The 20,842-nt window shown below is 46.6% G+C and overlaps 1 protein-coding gene across 1 annotated transcript in view; it reads right to left on the bottom strand.

Moving 5' to 3' along the window:
- chd5 (chromodomain helicase DNA binding protein 5) overlaps positions 1 to 20,842 on the bottom strand; it is an 84,886-nt gene that overhangs the window by 47,179 nt on the left and 16,865 nt on the right. The window contains exons 3-5 of the mRNA XM_038821443.1: positions 15,803 to 15,951; positions 3,063 to 3,181; positions 275 to 525 (exon numbers count right to left, since the gene is read on the bottom strand). Coding sequence (XP_038677371.1) covers positions 275 to 525; positions 3,063 to 3,181; positions 15,803 to 15,951 — 519 coding nt within the window. The remainder of the gene's footprint in view (positions 1 to 274; positions 526 to 3,062; positions 3,182 to 15,802; positions 15,952 to 20,842) is intronic.

A 20,842-nucleotide genomic window follows, 5' to 3' on the forward strand; every position in this document is an offset into this window, starting at 1 on the left:
TCCCCACGCTGGGCGTTGTGCTGATTATTGCAATGTGTCTCCTCAGGTTACTGACATGCCTGCCAATGGAACTAGATGGAAGAACCCTAGCTGCATTGTCTATCACTGTGGTACTGAGGGCAAGTGCCGTGCAGACAAGCGGCCAGACCGGGAACCGGTCTGTTTGAGCTCCGTTCCACACAGTGCGTTACATCTAGCAGTTGATCCACTGGGGTTCTCTCATCCTCCAATTGGCAACTCCTGATTTGCACGTGATGTCTGAAAGCACCTTTACCTTTCCCTTCTTTGGTCTTGGCTTTCCTTACGGGGGCGGGGGGCTGGACAGGAGGTGGCACTTGTATTGGTACCGGTGGAGACACGATCACCTGTTCCACCACGGCTGCCACCGCGGCTGCTGCCGCCTCTGCCGCAGCCACCGAGGTCCCTTTAAAAGGATTATTGGCGCTGAACTCCCGCCATTTGGCACCAAGCACGGTCATCATTTTCGACATGGGGATTTTCGGATTCTTCTTGGCAATGAGCGGCCTGTTGGGGAATCGAGAGCAAAAGACTGGTCAGACTATTCCACAAGACGCACTCTGATCAACGGGAGGCAACAACTGAATGTTGACCGCGAAAGCAAGTTGCACTTACGGAAGGATCAGTAACTCAGCAAAATGTCCCGAGGTGCTTCAAAGGAGCATCATCAGGCAAACGTCGACAGTCAGCTACGTAAGGAGGTGTTAGGACAGCCGTCAAAACACTTTACAGCATTGAAACAGGCCATTCAGCATCTGGTGCATACCAATGTTTATGCTCCTCACAAACCTCCTCCCATCCTTCTTCGTGTACCACCATTAACATATCCTTCTATCCCTTTCTCCCTCATGTGGACATTTAACTGTTCTCGAAATGCATCAACCCTAGTCATATCATTTACTTCCTGTGGGCTCCACATATGGTGGTATTGTGCTAATATCACTAGACTTGGAATCCAGTGGTCCGAGGAAAGGGGTTAAAACCCCATCACGGCCGCTGGGGGGATTTACACTCAATTAATTGATAGATTTGATTAACTAATAAATGTGGATTTGAAAAAGTGAAGTCTCAGTAATAGTGACTGTGAAGCCATCATCAATTGTTGTACAAACCCCCCTGGCTCACTGATGACCCTTTAGGGAAGAAAACCTTCCATCCTGACCTGGCCCGGCCTACATACCACTCCAGACCCACGGCAACTGCTCTCTGAAATGGCCGCGCAAACCACCCAGTTGTACCAAACCACAACACAAGAGTCAACCCAGATGGACCGCTGCGGTTCAAGGAGGTGGCTCACCATTGCCTGCTCAAGGGCAGTTGTGGAGGGGCAACAAATGCTGGCAGCCTTGTCTTTGATGCCCGCATCCCAGAAAAGAATAAAAACACACTCTTGAATAAACAAAACCTCCTACATTTACTCGCTTGGTCAGAGAGACGGGTTTTAAGGAGCGCCTTAAAGGGGAAAAGAGGTGGAAGGTGGGAAGGAATTCCTGAGCTTGGGGCCGAGGCAGTCGAAGGCTGCCAATTAAAATCAGGGATCGGCAAGAGGCCCAAAAAAAAAAAAAATTGGGTACCCTTAATTTATAAAAAAAAAGAAAATAAAGGTAAACAGGCAAAGACAAACAAGGACAGAGTAGGAGGGATGACTGAAAGCTTAGATATAGAGGTGAAGATTTAAAAAAAGGAAAATTGAACAACCAGAGGGTTTAGAATAGACATGATACGACACAAGACGGCTGCCATTCAGTCCATTGTATCTTTACCACCTCTTTGAAACAACTATTCCAACTAGCCTCACACACCCTGCTCTTACCTCCAAGCCATGAATGAATTTCCCCTTCAATATTTATCAAAGTTTCTTTTGAAAGTTATCACTGAAGTTGCCGTCATATCTCTGACAGGCCGTGCGTGCCGGATGATGAAAACTCGCTACATTTAAAACAAAATCTTGCCTCGTACATTTAGCAAAACACTTGGTGACTGTTAAATCTGCCAATTTTCCCACTGTCTTAAAGAGGCAACGCCAGAGAGTGGAGTGTTAATGGCTGACCACTTGGCTGCATAATGTGGAACAAAGGATGGTCAGAGGTGCAACACCTCAAACAAGCAGAAAGAGACAAGCACCGTTTCCATGGTAATCAGAAAATAGCTATTTAAGGTGATTGGCAAAAGATCCAGAGGCAACATGAGGATTTTTAAAAACATTTTTTTAAACACAGCAAGTTGATGACAGTCAGGAATGCACTGCACGAAAGGGCGGCTGAATCAGCCTCGATTGTAACATTCCAAAGAGAATTGGATAGAAATTAGAAGATAAAAAGTTACAGGTCTATTTGGAAAGAGCCAGCACAGGGACCAAATGGCTTCCCTCTGAGCTGCATCATTGTGTGATTCTAAGAAGATAAGAAGATTGTACTGGTAGATGGGTCACATCCCCACTTTCTGCACTCAAGGCATCACATTAAAGGGAAATCGATACACTGCAATTCACAGTGTTTACGTTTAGAATTGGTGTTGAATTTGCAGCTGCCAGCAAGACATTAGCCAATGCTTAAGCCCAAAGGACACCTGACATTCCAATTAAGTCACTTTGAAGAGAATGCAATATCTCCAGACTGGGCTCTATCGAATTAATGAATGGTCGGTCCTGCTAGTAATCGTCATTAGCACATTTAGTGAACATATCACTGTGCCAGAATCACAAACTACGCCTCATGGGACAAACATTAACAGGGAGCCATTTTGATTCCATGAGTCAAATGTTACAAATCGAACTCAGGAAGGTAAACAGATCAAAGCTCGGAAAGTTCGATTGAACAGTATTTGGTGTTTCCTCTTACGCAATGAAGCTTTTCTCTGTCCTGTTCAGAATGGTGCAGATTTGCATGCAAAACGTGAACGAAACGACAGAACAAGTAAACACAACAGAACAGCAAAAAAAACAAAATGAATATAATCTCTAAAAAGAGAGAAAAGTTTTTTTATATATATATATATATATATATATATAAACGTTCTTGAACAATAATTCCATCAACGTGTACCTCAGGAACTGGCTGAAGGTTTTGTAGTTGGTCAAAGTGTGGTAATCCTCCTCTGTGAACTCGTAATCCACATCCTCCAAACCCCAGTCATCCATCAAGTATGTGGAGGACTTCTGTTCCTGAAGAACAGGGATAAAAGAGTGAAACAGATCGTGACCAAGGGAACTGAACTCTCCTCGGATATTCATTCCTCAAGACCCCAGGGCTGAGAATCTCCTCGTCTCCCCGTCCCTCCAATTTTATGGCTTTTTCGAAGCCTCAGGGGCTCGTTAGGAACATGGCATCATCTTTCAATAGGTACTTTACAGACTTCCAAATTCAACATTACATTCAACAGTTTCAGACTATAAGCAGTGCTGTTATTTTCTCAGATAACAGCGACTGGTAATGGTTCTGATGCAATTTACGGTTGCTTTGAACCCAAGCTTTTGTTTTGTTTCTTTGCCTGTCTCATTATCATCGCCTCTTGCACTGCACCATCATCTCTTTTGTCATTTAATCATTCCTGCCTTCCCACCCTATCACAGATCTTCCCCCTTTGTTCTTGGCACTACCCCCACACCCCTAAAACCCATCACATCTCTAACTTTTTTTCCAGTTCTGATGAAAAGTCAACATTTCCTCCATCCCGCTTCCCGACTTGCCGAGTATTTCCAACATTTTCCGCTTTTATTCTCCCACCCTTTCTGACCTTTAGTGACATTCAAACATTAAAAACCAAGACAGCACTGCTTCACTAAAACCCTGACGGCCCACAAAGTTCCTCCGAGTGTCACAAGATGGCATGACAGACCATGTATTTTCCCTACCAACCCAAAGATGCGCAGGGTAGGTGGATTGGCCGTGCTAAATTGCCCCTTAATTGGAAAAAAAAATTAAAAGAAAAAAAAGTATTTCCCTTACCATTTTCTCTCTACTACTCGAGGTGCAAATAGGATTGGATTGGATTTGTTTATTGTCACGTGTACCGAGGTACAGTGAAAAGTATTTTTCTGCAAGCAGCTCAGCAGATCATTAAGTACATGGGAAGAAAAGGGAATGAAAGAAAATACATAATCGGGCAACACAAGGTATACAATGTAACTACATAAGCACTGGCATCGGATGAAGCATACAGGGTGTGGTGTTAATGAGGTCAGTCCATAAGAGGGTCATTTAGGAGTCTGGTGACAGTGGGGAAGAAGCAGGCACCCTTTATAGTACTTGACCAAACGCTCAGTTCAATCTTCACTCTGAACCATAACTGTGAGTAACTGCTGGCTATAGGACCCTGGGGACACCAGAGCCAAGCCCAATTCTGTCCTTTTTTTAAATTTAGAGTACCCAATTTATTTGTTCCAATTAAGGTGTAATTTAGCATGGCCAATCCACCTAGTCTGCACATCTTTGGATTGTGGGGGTGAAACCCACGCAAACTCCACATGGACAGTGTGATGCACTATCAATTACGACGAGACGAGAGTAGAGGGTAATCGAGGCTTTATTAAGCAGAGATGTGTGGCCTCCTGCAGCTGCTACCAGAATGGGAGCAGCTCGGTGTGCACACACATTTATACTCCGCCTACTGGGCGGAGCCAGCAGGCAGGGATCTACCCCTGTACCTGTAGTACAGGGGCCTTACCGTATTACCTCTAATAACAACTATTATACAATCAGTGGTGACTACCACACAGTGGCCGAACCTGGGATTTCGGCGCTGTGAGGCAGCAGTGCTAACCACTGTGCCACCCACAATTCTGTCCTTAACCAAAACCCACAAACATGCACTTTCAAAGAAGGGCTGTCCAAAGGGAATGAACTAAATGAAAAGACAGACTTTAATTTAAATAGCACCTATCACAACCTCAGAGTCCAAAAATGCTTTACAGCTAACGAAAGAGTTTTGAAAAGCAAATCACTCGTAACACAAGAATGCAAGTAATAAGAGTTGGTCATTCAACATCATATCGGTCTTCCGCCTAATCTCCACTTCCCACACTAGCCCCATAATTCTTTATTTCCTTTAGTACACAAAAATCCACCGATTGGTCTTGAATAATATACTCTACGACTGAATATCCACAGCTGCCTGGGATAGAGAAATCCCCACAGCTCACTCCAAAATGGCTGACCACTCACTTTGAGACTATCACCCAGTGCTCTAGATTCTCCAGCCAAGAAAATATCTTCTCAGAATCTGCTGGTCAAGCCCCTTAAAATAAATGTTATATTTTTCAGTTTGATCGCCTCTCATCTTTCGAAAGCTCATGGGCCTCATTTCCTTGATCTTTCTTCACAAGACAATCCTCTCATTCTAGGAACCAATTTTGTGAACATTTGGCGCGCTCCCTCTGGTGAGGTCCTTCCTTAGATAAGGAGACCTCACCAGTGCCCTGTATAGTTGTAAAATTTGCTCATATACTACAAAGTATTTGTGACAAGCGCTAGCATATAATTTGCACTTAGCAATTTCACAAAGATTTTTAAACAATCATCTTTGATTTCAAATCCCCCCATGGCCCCATCCCCTCCAGTCCCACAATCCACTGAGATACCCTGCATTCGATCGATTTGGGTGTCTCGAGAAAGCAGATTTTAATCTCTCTATCATTGGTGACCATGCTTTCACTGCCTAGGCCCAATTTAAGAATTTCCTCCCTAAAACTCTCTACCCTATCAGAGAGTGCAGGTACAATATTTCCCTTGATTGGGGAGTCTAAAACCAGGGAGGCACAATTTCAAAATAAGGAAATTAGGGCAACACGGTAGCACAAGTGATTAGCACAGTGGCTTCACAGCGCCAGAACCCCAGGTTCAATTCCCTTCTGGGTCACTGTCTGTGCGGAGTCTGGACGTTCTCTCCGTGTCTGTGTGGATTTCCTCCGGGTGCTCCGGTTTCCTCCCACAGTCCAAAGACGTGCAGGTTAGGTGGATTGGCCACGATAAATTGCCCTCAGTGACTAAAAAAGCTGGGGAGGGGTTATTGGGTTACGGAGATGGGGTGGAAGTGGGGCTTAAGTGGTTCGGTGCTGACTCAATGGGCCGAATGGCCTCCTTCTGCACTGTATGTTCTATGTAAGGGGGATGCCACTTAGGACTGAGACGAAGGGGCAGCCCAGTGGCATAGTGGTTAGCATTGCTGCCTCACTGCACCGAGGACCCAGGTTCGAATCCTGGCCCTGGGTCACTGTCCGTGTGGAGTTTGCACATTCTCCCCAGGTCTGCGTGGGTTTCACCCCCACAACCCAAAGATGTGCAGGTTAGGTGGATTGGCCACGCTAAGTTGTCCCTTAATTGGAAAAAAAATAATTGGGTACTATAAATTTATTTCTTTTTAAAGTTTTCTTTGATAACACTCACCAAGGGCATTTCAACATGTTAAAGGTGTCAAATAATTGCATGTTTTTCTTGTAGGACGATAACACAAGACGATTAGCACATAGAAAGATCCCACGACCAGATAATCTGCTTTGGACTCCCAAAAACAATCTCCGAATCATCAGGAACATCAAATCATACAATCTCCCACAATCTCCCTCAAAGTCTATCAGTCACTACACTTGACCTTTGATGTCAAACCCAATACAATCGGACAACAATACTTCCTCCAAGGGCCCAGTCTTAACAATGGATCGGTAATAGCGACAGGGCCTACTTTGCTAGACCAGTAAGCATAATACGGAGTTCAACAAAAGAAAAAAAAGCACAAGTGCCCTTTTAGGCATCACTGATGTCAGGAGGAAACTGACGGTCCCATCAAACTAGAACAAGAACAAAGAAAATTACAGCACAGGAACAGGCCCTTCGGCCCTCCCAGCCTGCGCCGGTCCAGATCCTTTATCTAAACCTATTGCCTATTTTCCAAGGTCTACTTCTCTCTGTTCCCCACCCGTTCATATATCTGTCCAGATGCATCTTAAATGATGCTATCGTACCCGCCTCTACCACCTCCACTGGCAAAGCATTCCAGGCACCCACCACCCTCTGCGTAAAAAAAAAACTAGGAGCTCAACACAAGCAACACAGCCCAACAAAAGCAAAGAGAACCTTCCCAACTAAATGACAATGTTGTTTTGGGTCGAAAAGATTCTCTGCACTCTTGGCATGCCAATAGTCCAAGGAAGCATAATAATTTGCCGGATGCCTTTTACAAACAACAACCTGCATTTATATAGCACCTAAAAACATAGTAAAGCAATCCAAGGCATTTCAAAGAGGTGTCAAACAACATCTGACACCAAGCCACAGGAGGTATTAGGATAGGTGACCAAATACCTGGTCTTAAGGTTCATCTTCCAGAAGGGGAGAGAATTCGAGAGGTTTAACAAAGGTAATTCCAGTGCTTATGGCCTACTCAGTTAAAGGCAGGGCCCATCAATAGTGGAGTGATTAAAGGTAAGCATGTGCAACGGTTACAAGAGATTTGAGGAATCCAGAGATCTTGGAGTATTGAAGTGATGGAGGTTACAGACTAGGGGTCTGGAGAGAGGACAGGGCCCTTGTACCTGTGAAACATTTAATGAGGCTCATGTCAGCCAGGTTACGTACTGCCCAGGTTCCTTTTCCTGTTTAGATCCATTCCGATCTACATCCCCAAGGCCTTTTTCAAAGCGCTGGACAAACATATCATGGCGTTCGTATGGGGGGGTAAAAATGCTAGGATCCCAAAGAAGGTCATACAAAAAACAAAATCCAGGGGGGGGCTAGCCCTCCCGAATCTACAATTCTACCACTGGGCGGCAACAGCCGAGCGAGTAAGGGGATGGATCCAGGAGCCAGAAGCCGAGTGGGTGCGTGCGGAGGAGGCCTCCTGCATGGGAACCTCCCTCCGGGCCCTCGCCACGGCAGCACTCCCATCCCCACCCAAAAAACACTCCACCAGCCCAGTGGTGACGGCCACCCTCCAATCCTGGAACCAACTGCGGCAGCAATTTGGCCTGTACAAAATGTCGGACAAGGCTCCCATCTGCAACAACCATAGGTTCACACCAGCACTGACTGACGCCACCTTCAAAAGGTGGAGGCAGGACGGGGGGGGACACTGACAGTCAAGGACCTATACACGGACAACAGGATCGCAACACTGGACGAACTGACAGAGAAATTTCAGCTAGCTGGGGGGAACGAGCTACGGTACCTGCAGCTCAAAAACTTCCTACGAAAGGAGACAAGGACATACCCACAACCGCCACGACAGACACTACTGGAAGACCTACTGGACGCAAGTATCCTACAGAAAGGGAACTGTAGTGACATGTATGACCGACTGGTAGATAGGGACGACACCGTACTGGACGCAACAAGAAGGAAATGGGAGGACGACCTGGGGATGGAGATAGAGTGGGGACTCTGGAGCGAAGCACTGCATAGGGTCAACTCCACCTCCACGTGCGCAAGGCTCAGCCTGACGCAACCAAAAGTGGTACATAGAGCCCACTTAACGAGAAACCGTATGAGTAGGTTCTTCCCGGAGGTGGAGGACAAATGTGAGCGGTGCCAGAGAGGCCCGGCCAACCACGCCCACATGTTCTGGTCTTGCCCCAGACTTGTGGAGTACTGGACAGCCTTCTTCGAGGCTATGTCCAAAGTGGTGGGGGTGAGGGTGGAGCCATGCCCGATAGTGGCGGTCTTCGGGGTTTCAGACCAGCCAGATCTATTCCTGGGGAGGAGGGCGGACGCCCTTGCCTTTGCCTCCCTGACTGCCCGCCGTAGAATCCTGTTTGGCTGGCGGTCAGCAGCACCACCCAGAGCTGCAGACTGGCTGTCCGACCTCTCGGAATCTCTCCAAATGGAGAAAATCAAATTCGCCATCCGAGGGTCGGACGACGGCTTCCACAGAACGTGGGAGCCATTCATGCAACTGTTCCGGGACCTGTTTGTGGCCAACGTACAGGAGGAAGAATAGTCGGGTGGCCAAGAACCAGGGGAAAATGGACGGGAATCGGGGGAAGGTAGCTGGGGGGAGGGAGGGGGGGGGGGCTACGGGCTCGGTATGGGGGTTTGATGGCAAGCCAAGGCCAAAAACCAAACTATAAATAAATGCCTATAAACATGTGCCTCGGCCATATTGGGGAATGTAAAATATGTATGCTGGCTAAAGGGGGCGGCCACAATTATTGTTATGAAGATGCTTACCTGTAAATATTCATGTTAAATTTTTGTGTTTTCCTTTTTTTTTCTCTCTCTAATAACTTGTAATTTGTCATATATAAAATATGAAAACTCAATAAAAAAAACATTTTTAAAAAAAATGTCAGCCAGGTTTACTACGACAAATATCCTCAGTTTCCCTGCGGTGTTTAAAGGAGGGGAAAGATGGGATCTACAGCCTGCAGCCTGCCAACACAAAAGTCGAGAGGCAGACTTGAGGAACAGATGGTCGATATGGCAGAGAACATCACTCATGGAGCCTGCCCTGTGGCAACAGTGTCTTCAGGTGGGGCAAACATCAAACCCTCCTAAAGCAAGGCGAGGGATAAACAACAACTTTGACAGCCAAATAATTTGTTCCCCAAAATCAAATCTTGCACAAGTGATAGTAACATTTACCAGCCTCCCCGAACAGGCGCCGGAATGTGGCGACTGGGGGCTTTTCACAGTAACTTCTCTTGAAGCTTACTTGTGACAATAAGTGATTTTCAATTCACAAGCTAGTCTGTAAGTCACATCGCCAAAGAGACAAACAAAATCCTAACTGATTTCAGACACAGGTTCTGAAGAATCATAGAATCCGTACAGTGTACAAGGAGGCCGTTCGGCCCATCAAGTCAGCACTGGCTCTCTGAAAGAGCACCCTACCTAGGCCCACTCCCCCGTAAACCCGTACGTAACCCCACCTAACCTTTGAACACTAAGGGGCAATTTATCATGGTCAATCCACTTAAGCTGCACATCTTTGGACTGTGGGAGGAACCCGGAGGAAACCCACGCAGACACGGGGAGAAAGTGCAAACTCCACATAGACAGTCACCCGAGGTCGGAATTGAACCGTGGACCCTGGCACTATGAGCAGCAGTGCTAACCACTGTGCTTATAGGAGCGCAACGTGTCCGGGGGGGGGGGGGGGGGGGGGGGGGGGAGGAAACCACTAATCCACTAATACGGTCCCCATGCCAACCTGTAACTCTTTGGCAGACCTTGAACCAGGCTGTGTCAGCCACAGCTAAGTGGGACGCACTCTCACCTATTTCACAGGTTGTGGATTCAAGCCGCACTCGGGCGGCAGAAGTGCTGCTCTAACAGATGGGACATTAATCTGAGGTCCATTAGCCCTCTCAAGTGGACTCCCGATCACTATTCCTAAGATATATGTTCCTGGCGGTCCTCAGCCAATGTCATTAAATTATCCGGTCATTTATTTCACTGCTGTTTGTGAAAGCACGGGCACAAATCGGCTACGTTATTGCAGTGACAGTACTTTAAAAGTGTTCTCTTGGTTGTAAAGTGCTTTGGGACATCCTGAGGACATGAAAGGCGCTATACAAGCGCAAGGCTTTCTTTTCTTCCAAACCTAGACAGTGGCTAATTGGCAAATAACTCAAAGGATGGAACAGCTAAGCTTGAAATTCTTCTCCGCCAAAGACCATTCTCTCACCTCCCTTGATAGAGACCAGTTGCTTCTTTCAAATCTGAATTGCCGCAGTTTCAGTAACAATAATATGAATACCCAAACATCACTTTCAGGATTTTACCCTGGACCATGTTACCCTCAGTGGACAAAAGTTCCAACTCCAACATGTTCCAAAAGTTCCAATTTGGTTCCAACTACATCTCTGAGTTTGCTGACGATACGACCATAGTGGGCCGGATCTCGAATAACGACGAGTCAGAATACAGGAGGGAGATAGAGAACCTAGTGGAGTGGTGCAGTGGTGGGCAGCACGGTAGCACAGTGCTTAGCACTGGTTTCACAGCGCCAGGGTCCCAGGTTCGATTCCCCGCTGGGTCGCTGTCTGTGCGGAGTTTGCACGTTCTCCCCGTGTCTGTGTGGGTTTCCTCCGGGTACTCCGGTTTCCTCCCACAGTCCAAAGACGTGCAGGTTAGGAGGATTGAACATGCAATTTAGCCCTTAGTGTCCAAAAAGGTTAGGAGGGGTTATTGGGTTACGGGGATAGGGTTTAAATGAGGGCTTAAAGTGGTTCGGTGCAGACTCGATGGGCCGAATGACCTCTTTCTGCACTGTATGTTCCATGTTCTATGCCAGCAAAACTAAAGAGCTGGTCATTGACTTCAGGAAGCAAAGTACTGTACACACCCCTGTCCGCATCAATGAGGCCAAGGTAGAGATGGTTAGCAGCTTCAGATTCCTAGGGGTACACATCTCCAAAAATTTGTCCTGGTTCACTCACATCGACGCTACCACCAAGCAAGCACAACATCCTCTATACTTCCTCAGCAAACAAAGGAAATTCTGCATGTCCACATTAACATTTACAGTTGCCATACCAGGCTGTGATGCAACATTGAAAGCATCCTATCTGGCTGCATCACAGCCTGGTATGGCAACTGCTCGGCCCAGGACCGCAAGAAACTTCAGAGAGTCGTGAACACCGCCCAGTCCACCACACAAACCTGCCTCCCATCCAATGACTCCATCTATACCTCCCACTGCCTTGGGAAAGCGGGCAGCATAATCAAAGACCCCTCCCATCCAGCTTACTCACTCTTCCAACTTCTTCCATTGGGCAGGAGATACAAATGTCTGAGAACATACACGAACAGACTCAAAAACAGCTTCTTCCCCACTGTTACCAGACTCCTAAATGACCCTCTTATGGACTGAACTGATAAAAACTACACCCCTGTATGCTTCACCCAATGCCGGTCTTTATGTAGTTACATTGTGTACCTTGTGTTGCCCTATTATGTATTTTCTTTTCTTTTATTGTCATGTACTTAATGATATGTTGAACTGCTCGCAGAAAAATACTTTTCACTGTCCCTTGGTACATGTGACAATAAACAAATCCAAATCCAAGTTACAAAATAGAAACAGATGGTTGAACCCACCCTCTAAACTAATTCTTTTTTTTTCTTTGTTCTGTCATGGGATGTGGGCGTGTGCTGCCCATCCCTAAATGGCCTTGAACTGGCTTCCTAAGGCATTCCAGAGGACATTTAAGAGTCAACCGCATTGCTATAGGACTGGAATCCACATGTAGGGCAGACCAGGCAAGGATGGCAGATTTCTCCCCGAAAGGGCATCGGTGAACCAGATGGGTTTTTAACAACAAGTGATAGTTTCACCATTATGGAGACCAGCATTAAATTCCACATTTATTAACTGGTTTCCAATTCCACCAGCTGGCATATTGAGATCTGAACTCCTATCCCCGGAGCGTTAGCCTGGGTTTCGGGATTATGTGCCCAGTGATGTTACCACTATGTCACCATCTCCCCTTGTGTCTATCGGCCCTTGTTTTTGAACCCCCCCCCCCCCCCCCCCCCCCCCCCCATATACTGGAAGCAGTCTGTCCTGCCCCACCCTTTAAAAATTGTGAGCATCTCTGCAATCTGTAGCATTCTAACGAAAAAAGGTTCAACTTTTTCCAAGTCTTTCTTGAATTTCCTCACACCAGGTAACACCAGAGTGAATCTGCAGCAACCTGCTCATTAATGTTCAGTTTGGGTTCACTCAGCTCCTGACCTCATTACAGCTTTGGTTCAAACACGGACGAAAGAGCTGAACTCCAGAGGTGAGGCAAGGGTGGCTGCCCTTGACATCAAGGCAGCATTTGGCTGAGTGTGGTATCAAGGAGCCCCAGCAAAGGGAATCAGAGAAAACTCTCCACTGGTTGGAGTCATACTTTGAAGAAAGGACGATGGTTGTTGGAGGTCAATCCCCTCAGTTCCAGGATATCCCTGCAGGAGTTCCTTTGGGTAGTATTCTGGGCCCAACCATCTTCTGCTGCTTCATCAATGGCCTTCCTTCCAACAGGAGGTCAGAAGTAGGGATATTTGCTGACGGCGCAATGTTCAGCACCATTCGCAACTCCTCAGATATTAAGGCACTACTTTTTTCCTCAGATAGTGAAGCAGTCTGTGTCCATGTGCAGCAAGTCCTGGGCAATATCCAGGCTTGGGCTGACCAATAAAATTCATGCCACACAAATGTCAAAGAATGAACACCAATAAAAGAGCATCTAACCACCACCTCAGACATTCAATGGCACTACCATCGCTGACTTCCCCATTATCAACATCCTAAGTGTGACCATCAACCATAAATTGAACTGGAACAGCCATATAAATACTGTGGCTGCCAAGGCAATTCAGAGGCTACGAATTCTGTGGCAAGTAACTCACTTCCTGACATGGCAAAGCCTGTCCATAATCTACAAGGCACAAGTCGGGAGTGTAATGGAATACTCTCCCCTTGCCTGGATGAGTGCAGCTCCAACAACACTCAAGAAGCTCAACACCATCCAGGACAAAGCAGGCCGCTTGATTGGCACCTCTCCCACAAATACTCACTCCCTCCAACACCGGTGAACAGTGGCAGCCATGTGTACCATCTACAAGATGCACTGCAGTAACTTACCAAGGCTCCTTAGTCAGCACCTTCCAAACCCACAACCACTACCATCTAGAAGGACAAGGCAGAAGACACGTGGGAACACCACCACCTGGAGGTGACCCTCTAAGCCGCTCACCATCCTGACTTGGAAATATATCGCCATTCCTTCACTATCGCTGAGTCAAAATCCCGGAACACCCTTGCCAACAGCACTGTGGGTGTACCTACACCACATGGACAGCAGCAGTTCAAGATGGCAGCTCACCCCTACCTTCTCAAGGGCAATAAAGAACGGACAATAAATGCTGGCCTAGCCAGCAACACCCACATTCTCTGAACAAATAAATAAAATGTCTCTCTGAAGCCTGCCCATTTTCTAGTTTTCCTGATTGAAGACAGCCATAAACTCCACCCTCACATGACTAACTCCATTAGCCTCACCATCGGAATAGACAAGTTACAACCTTGGTGCCCTGTTTGAGAACTAGGCTGCAAATTTCACATCTTACCTGTCACCAAGACTGCTGGCTTCCACAGCATCTCTCCCCTCAACAACACCATACTTATAAAGCACATTCAACATAATGAAAGTTCCTCAGGTGTTTCCCAGGAATATTGGGACCACACCAATCCACATATAAAAGATATTTAGATCAGATGACCAAAAGCTTGGTCAGAGGCAGGTTTCATCAGGCGTGTTACAGGAGGAAAGTGCAGTATTGAGTCAGAGAGGGAATTCCAGAGTTTGGGACAGAGGCAGCTGAAGACAGCCAATGGTGGAGCGATTAGACTCGGGTATACACAAGAGGTGAGAATTAGAGGAGCACAGATATCTCAGAGCTTTGTGGGGCTGGAGGAGATGACAGAGATCGGGAGGGGAAAGGCCATGGAGGGGATTGAAATCAAGATGTTGCTTGATCGGGAGCCAATGTCGCTCAACGAGCACACGGGTTGAGATCTGAGCAAACAGGACCTGCTGTGGGTTAAGGGAGACAATAGGGCTTTGGATGATCAAGTTTACGGAAGGTAGAATTTGGAAGACCAGCCTAGAATGAGTTGAAATGGTCAAGTTTAGAGGTAATGAAGACATGAATGAGGGTCGGAGCCACAGATGAGCTGAGACAGAGGAGTATGTGGTTCCAAGTTCCTTCTTATCTTTTAAATTTAGTGTACCCAATTAATTTTTCCAATTAAGGGGCAATTTAGTGTGGCCAATCCACCTAGCCTGCACATCATAGAATTTACAGTGCAGAAGGAGGCCATTCAGCCCATCGAGTCTACACCGGCCCCTGAAAGAGCACCCTACCCAAACCCACACCCCCACCCTATCCCTGTAACGCAGCAACCCCACCTAACCTTTTGGACTCGAAGGGGCAATTTAGCAGGGCCAATCCACCAAAGCTGCACATCTTCAGACTGTTGGGAGAAAATGTCAGTCGATATTAAAAAAGGCTTTGTTCTCGGGAAAAGTAAACTTCAATTGGGTGGCAATGGGTTTTAGTGCTTTGACCCCATTTCCCCGTTGCATAGAAAGAGAAGGAGGGCTGTGTGGAGTGGCAAATTGTATTGGAATTGCATTGTCAACCACTGAATGATACGTAATTAGATTACAAAATTAGCGCTGGACTCTTGAACGTGCGGCTCCTTCTCTGCTTGTATTTCTCTATATGCTCCCGTGCAATAATCAGTCTCTGGATCTGAGCAGTGCCTTCGTAGATCTGGTAGATTTTAGCATCTCTCATCAGTTTCTCCACAGGATATTCACTGTTGAACCCGTTGCCTCCGAAGGGTTGTGGGGGCGAAACCCACGCAAACACAGGGAGAATGTGCAAACTCCACACGGATAGTGACCCAGAGCCGGAATCGAACCCGGGTCCTCAGCGCCGTGAGGCTGCAGGACTAACCCACTGCTCCACCGTGCTGCCATGTGGTTCCAAGTTTTCAGTCTATTTGACTCTCTATGGCTCACAGTCCCCACCTGATTTGTAAAAGTCCGTTTTCCATATTAAAAGGTACCATAAAAATGAATGTCGTCATTAGCACACAACATCCACTTATCCAGCCTCACTACAATCTCTCTCCTTCATCCCCACTTACCCCAGACTCACTACAATCTCTCTACCCCCCCCCCCAAATTTTCTCAACATTCCCTTTTCTTTTACCCCTAGTTCCTCAGCATCGTTACAACCCTTTCCATTCCCTCACTCAATAGCTTCAATGGGGCCATGGATCTCCTCCACATTACCTCTTTCTTTCTCTTCTTCATTTTGGGAGTCTTGTTCTCCTTCTGTTTCCGGGGTTTCCTTTTTTTCTTCACTTTGGCTGGCTCTTCCTCAGAAAACATTGCTTCACGGCCTTCCTCTTCCTCCTCCTCCTCCTCTTCCTCTTCCTCTGCTGAAACCAAGAAAGACTTTCAGAGTTCAACCAAGGACTAACTGCATTAGACTGGGGGGGGGGGGGGGGGGGTGTCCACACTCCCCACAGGAACGACATTAAAATAACTTAGATTGAGGGCGAGGATTCACATGTATCAGTTATGGATCTCACTTGCTCACTAGATAAAGAAACAACACTCTCAACCATCAAAACTGAATCGTCTATGTCCATGATGGATTGTTTTACTAAGATTCTTTCTTGCGAGGGCGGCATGTGGCGCAGTGGTTAGCACTGCTGTCTCACGGCACTGAGGACCGGGTTCGAATCCCGGCCCTGGGTCACTGTCCGTGTGGAGTTTGCACATTCTCCCTGTGTCTGCGTGGGTTTCACCCCCCACAACCCAAAGATGTGCAGGTTAGGTGGATTGGCCACGCTAGCCCCTTATTTGGAAAATAAATAAATAATTGGGTACTCTAAATTTATTTAAAGAAAGATTCATTCTTGCTTATCAAACAATAACTTGCATTAACGAAGCACCTTTATGGTAGCGAAATGTCCCAAGAAGTATTAGCGAAGTGCTATTTTATAAAATTTGACAATGCGACCCAGGAGATATGAGAACAAGTGACCAAAAGGTTGATCAAAGAGGGACAACAAACATACATAGTACAGGAACCAACTAATCTACGTCAGTGATTATGCTCCACACAAACCTCTGCCCACCCTTCTCCATTTAATTTTCCAAGCATATTGTTACAAACGCGTGACTTTACATGACAGTTACTTTAATTAATTCCGAGACAAACACAGAGAAACACATTGAGACACAAACTATTGCGCTGAAGAGCAGGGTGAACTGCTTTTATGCTAACAACTAAAAGTTTGTTTCTATTCAAAAGGAAGGGTCGGCGACCCCTTGAGACTTAAGGCACAAGGGGTCGCCGAGGTGGGCCTTGCTGGTGGAAGTCGATTCTGGAATACACAGACCGAGTAGACCGATTTTCCAAAGGATGCTGGAAGTATCGGGCTGGCTGGGCTGAGGGAAGAGAGTTTCTTGGAAGGCTGGAATTAATTTGTGACTTAGTCTTGTATTGTCACTCTCTACCAGATGTGTGGCATAAAATAATTACATTTTGAACAGCATATTTTGAATGTGTTAATTAGTTGGTGCGAAAGTATCTTCCTTTACTTTGATCTATTAGTTGTCTTTAACGTTTAATACATGTTGACTTTAATCTGCTTGTTACAGTAAAAATCTTAAAACATTTGTTGTTCAGTTATTTCCATGGTTGGCTAGAAAACCCATCTCTTTATTTTTTTAAATAAATTTAGCATACCCAATTATTTTTTTTCCAGTTAAGCGGCAATTTAGCATGGCCAACCCACATAAGTTGCACATCTTTGGGTTATGGGGGTAAAACCCACGCAGGCACGGGGAGAATGTGCAAACTCCACATGGACAGTGACCCAGGGCCGGGATTCGAACCCGGGTCCTCAGCGCCGTAGGCAGCAATGCTAACCACAGTGCCACCGTGCTGCCATGCATCTCTTTATTTTAAAGAAAAGCTAGCAGTCTCCACTAGGGTTGTAACAATAGCCTATTCTTTTCTTTTTTTAAATAAATTTAGAGTACAAATTCTTTTTTTTCCCAATTAAGGGGCAATTGAGCGTGGCCAATCCACCTACCCTGCACATCTTTAGGTTGTGGGGGCGTGACCCACGCAGACACGGGGAGAATATGCAAACTCCACACGGGCAGTGTCCCAGGTCCTCGCTGCCTTGAAGCAGCAGTGCTAACCACTGCGCCACCTCCTCTTATTCTTTTCTCCGTCATGTTGATCTCGCTTCCCCTTAGGGAGGTAGGTTTCAAAGGAGTGCCTTAAAGGAGATGGACAAATGGACAAGTGGCGAGGATCAGGGAAGCATTGCCAGGTTTTAGGGCCTCGGCAGCAGGAAGCATGGCCGCCAACGGTGAGGCAATGACAGTCGGGGGGCGCAGAAGGCCAGGATTGGAGGAGTGCAGCCATCCTAGAGCGTTGTCGGGCTGGGGGAGTGCAGAAATCAGGGACAGTTGTCTATCCTGATGATGCACTGCCCAGCCTCACACATGAATTATTACAGGGAAAAGAAACTGCAGCACAAAGGTCTTGCATTTCATGGAAGAATTATAATTGTTCACCTCACCATAAGAAGTGTTAGCTGGATTCACCTACTAGTCAAATATCTTGATATCACAAGCAGAGTTAATAATTAAATAACCCTCCTCCAAATCACTTGGGAACAGGGCAGCATGGTGGCACAGTGGCTAGCACTGCTGCCTCACAGCACCAGGTTCAATTCTGGCCTCGTCTGTGTCGAGTTTATACATTCTCCCGTATCTGCGTGCGTTTCCTCCGGGTGCTCTGGTTTCCTCCCACAGTCCAAAGATGTATAGGTTAGGTGCACTGGCCATGATAAATTGCCCCCAAGTGTCCAGGGATGTGAGGGTTAAGTGGGCTTACAGCGAGAGGGCAGGAGCCTGGTTAGGGTGCACACTCAGAGGGTCAGTGTTGTCTCAATGGGCAGAATGGCCTCCTTCTGCACTGTAGTGATTCTATGAACAGACTCTTGCGATTCCCTGGATCACAGCTGCCTGTCAGAGATTTCCCCACGTGGTCAACAAGCCAGGTGTCCAGTTTCTTTAGCCGTCATTAATTACCTTTGCCTTAATGTTCAGTAAAAGATTCACTTATGAAACCTTTTTTTAAAAAAAAATTAGAGTACCCAATTATCTTTTTTTCCAATAAAGGGGCAATTTAGTGTGGCCAATTCACCTAACCTGCACATCTTTGGGTTGTGTGGGTGAGACCCACGCAGATACGGGGAGAATGTGCAAACTCCACAAGGACAGTGACCTAGGGCCGGGATTCGAACTCGGGTCCGCAGCGCCATGAGGCAGTAGCACTTGTGAAACCTTAACAAATATCTTTTGATCAGCCGAGCAAACAACATCACCGGTTTAGCCCTTGGGCACAAGTTGGTTACCCCCTCAAAGGACTGGAGCAGTTGGCGAGGCAGGTCCTTCTAAATCCATGGTCATTTGTAGAATGTTTATAACACATCCCTCCTTACATTTCCTGCACTCTTCAGACAAGCAATGATGGCGCTCTGTCTAACATACTTTCCCCAGCCAATACTTTCCCCACCCAATACAATCGCTCTTGGCTCACTGCTCTGTAATTTCCAATTTCAATAATCTGCTCACTTATGGGCAAGCACAAAGGAAAATTATTAAAACTACGGGATTACTGTAGAAAAAAACAATCAACTCATGAATGTTCTTTAAGGAATCAAAGCGGTCTTCACCCTACCAGAAGCCTGCATTATGCGGCTAACTCTGAATATTACCCCCTGCAAACAACCCATTCCAACATTACAATAGAGACTAGAGTTTAAAATACTTCATTGGTTGTAAAGAACTTTTAGATATCTCGAAGTCACAAAAGATGCTGCAGAAATGCAAACTTTACTTTGTTTTCTTTTGGGCAAAATTTTATTCTACAATGGAAAAATTGTAAGCACCACAACAGACCACAGAGCGGGCCCACCAACAACACCTCTAAGCAATGTGAATAGGGCAATAAATTCCAACATTGCCACACCAATTAAAAATCAGCCACACCTCGATTCTTTCAGTGATCATTCATAGAATCATAGAAACCTTACAGGGCAGAAGGAAGCCATTCGGCCCATCGAGCCTGTACCGACCCTCTGAAAGAGCACCCTACCTAGGCCTAACTGCCCAGGCTATCCTTGTAACCCCAACTAATCTGCACATCTTTGGACGTTACGGGGCAATTTAGTGTGGCCAACCCACCTAACCTGCACAGCTTTGGTCCACTGCAGTCTGGCCACAGATTGACTGACCCCTTAAAGACCAGGAATTGACCCAGGACCCTAGTGGTCGCGACGGCTCAATATACCCCCATGTCTGCGTGGGTTTCCTCCGGGTGCTCCGGTCTCCTCCCACAGTCCAAAGATGTGCAGGTAGGTGGATTGACCATGCTAAATTGCCCTTAGTGTTCAAAAAGGTTGGGTGGGGTTACTGGGTTATGGGAAGTGTGGGTGTGTGGGCTTGGGTAGGGTGCTCTTTTCCAAGGGCCGGTGCAGACTCGATGGGCCACATGGTCTCCTTCTGCACTGTAAATTGTATCTATCTATCTATACCACACGTTCCCAAACCCACTGATTAAACCAGGAGAGCTTTCTTTCGCGTTTCATCATTGAGTTGTTAAATCGGGGTCCCACCTGTCCTCTCGGGTCCCATGGCACTATTTTGAAGAGTAGGGAAGTTCTTCCCAGAGTCCTGGCCAATATTTATCGCAAAAACAGATTATGTGATCATCATCACATTGTTGCCTGTGGGCGTTCCCTGTATGAAAATTGGCATTTCTAGCATTGCAACGGTGACTAATAATAATAATAATCTTTATTAGTGTCACAAGAAGGCTTACATTAACACTGCAATTAAGTTACTGTGAAAAGCCCCTAGTCGCCACATTCCGGCACCTGTTGGGGTACACTGAGGGAGAATTCAGAATGTCCAATTCGCCTAACAAGCACATCTTTTGGGAGGAAACCGGAGCACCCGTAGGAAACCCACGCAGACATAGGAGAACGTGCAGACTCCGCACAGAGAGTGACCCAAGCTGGGAATCGAACCTGGGAACCTGGCGCTGTGAAGCAACAGTGCTAACCACTGTGCTACCATGCCGCCCTACACTCCAAGAGTGCTTATTGGGCTGTAAAGCTGTTTGGGACAGCATGGGGACATGAAAGGCAGGAAGGAAATACAAACCTGTCTTTCTTTAAACAAAGTCCAATATGCAAACGCAGACCATGACCTAATCTAGTCAAAGAGAGAAGTCAC

Source organism: Scyliorhinus canicula, chromosome 16, assembly GCF_902713615.1.
Source record: "Scyliorhinus canicula chromosome 16, sScyCan1.1, whole genome shotgun sequence".
Classification (NCBI taxonomy): Eukaryota; Metazoa; Chordata; class Chondrichthyes; order Carcharhiniformes; family Scyliorhinidae; genus Scyliorhinus; species Scyliorhinus canicula.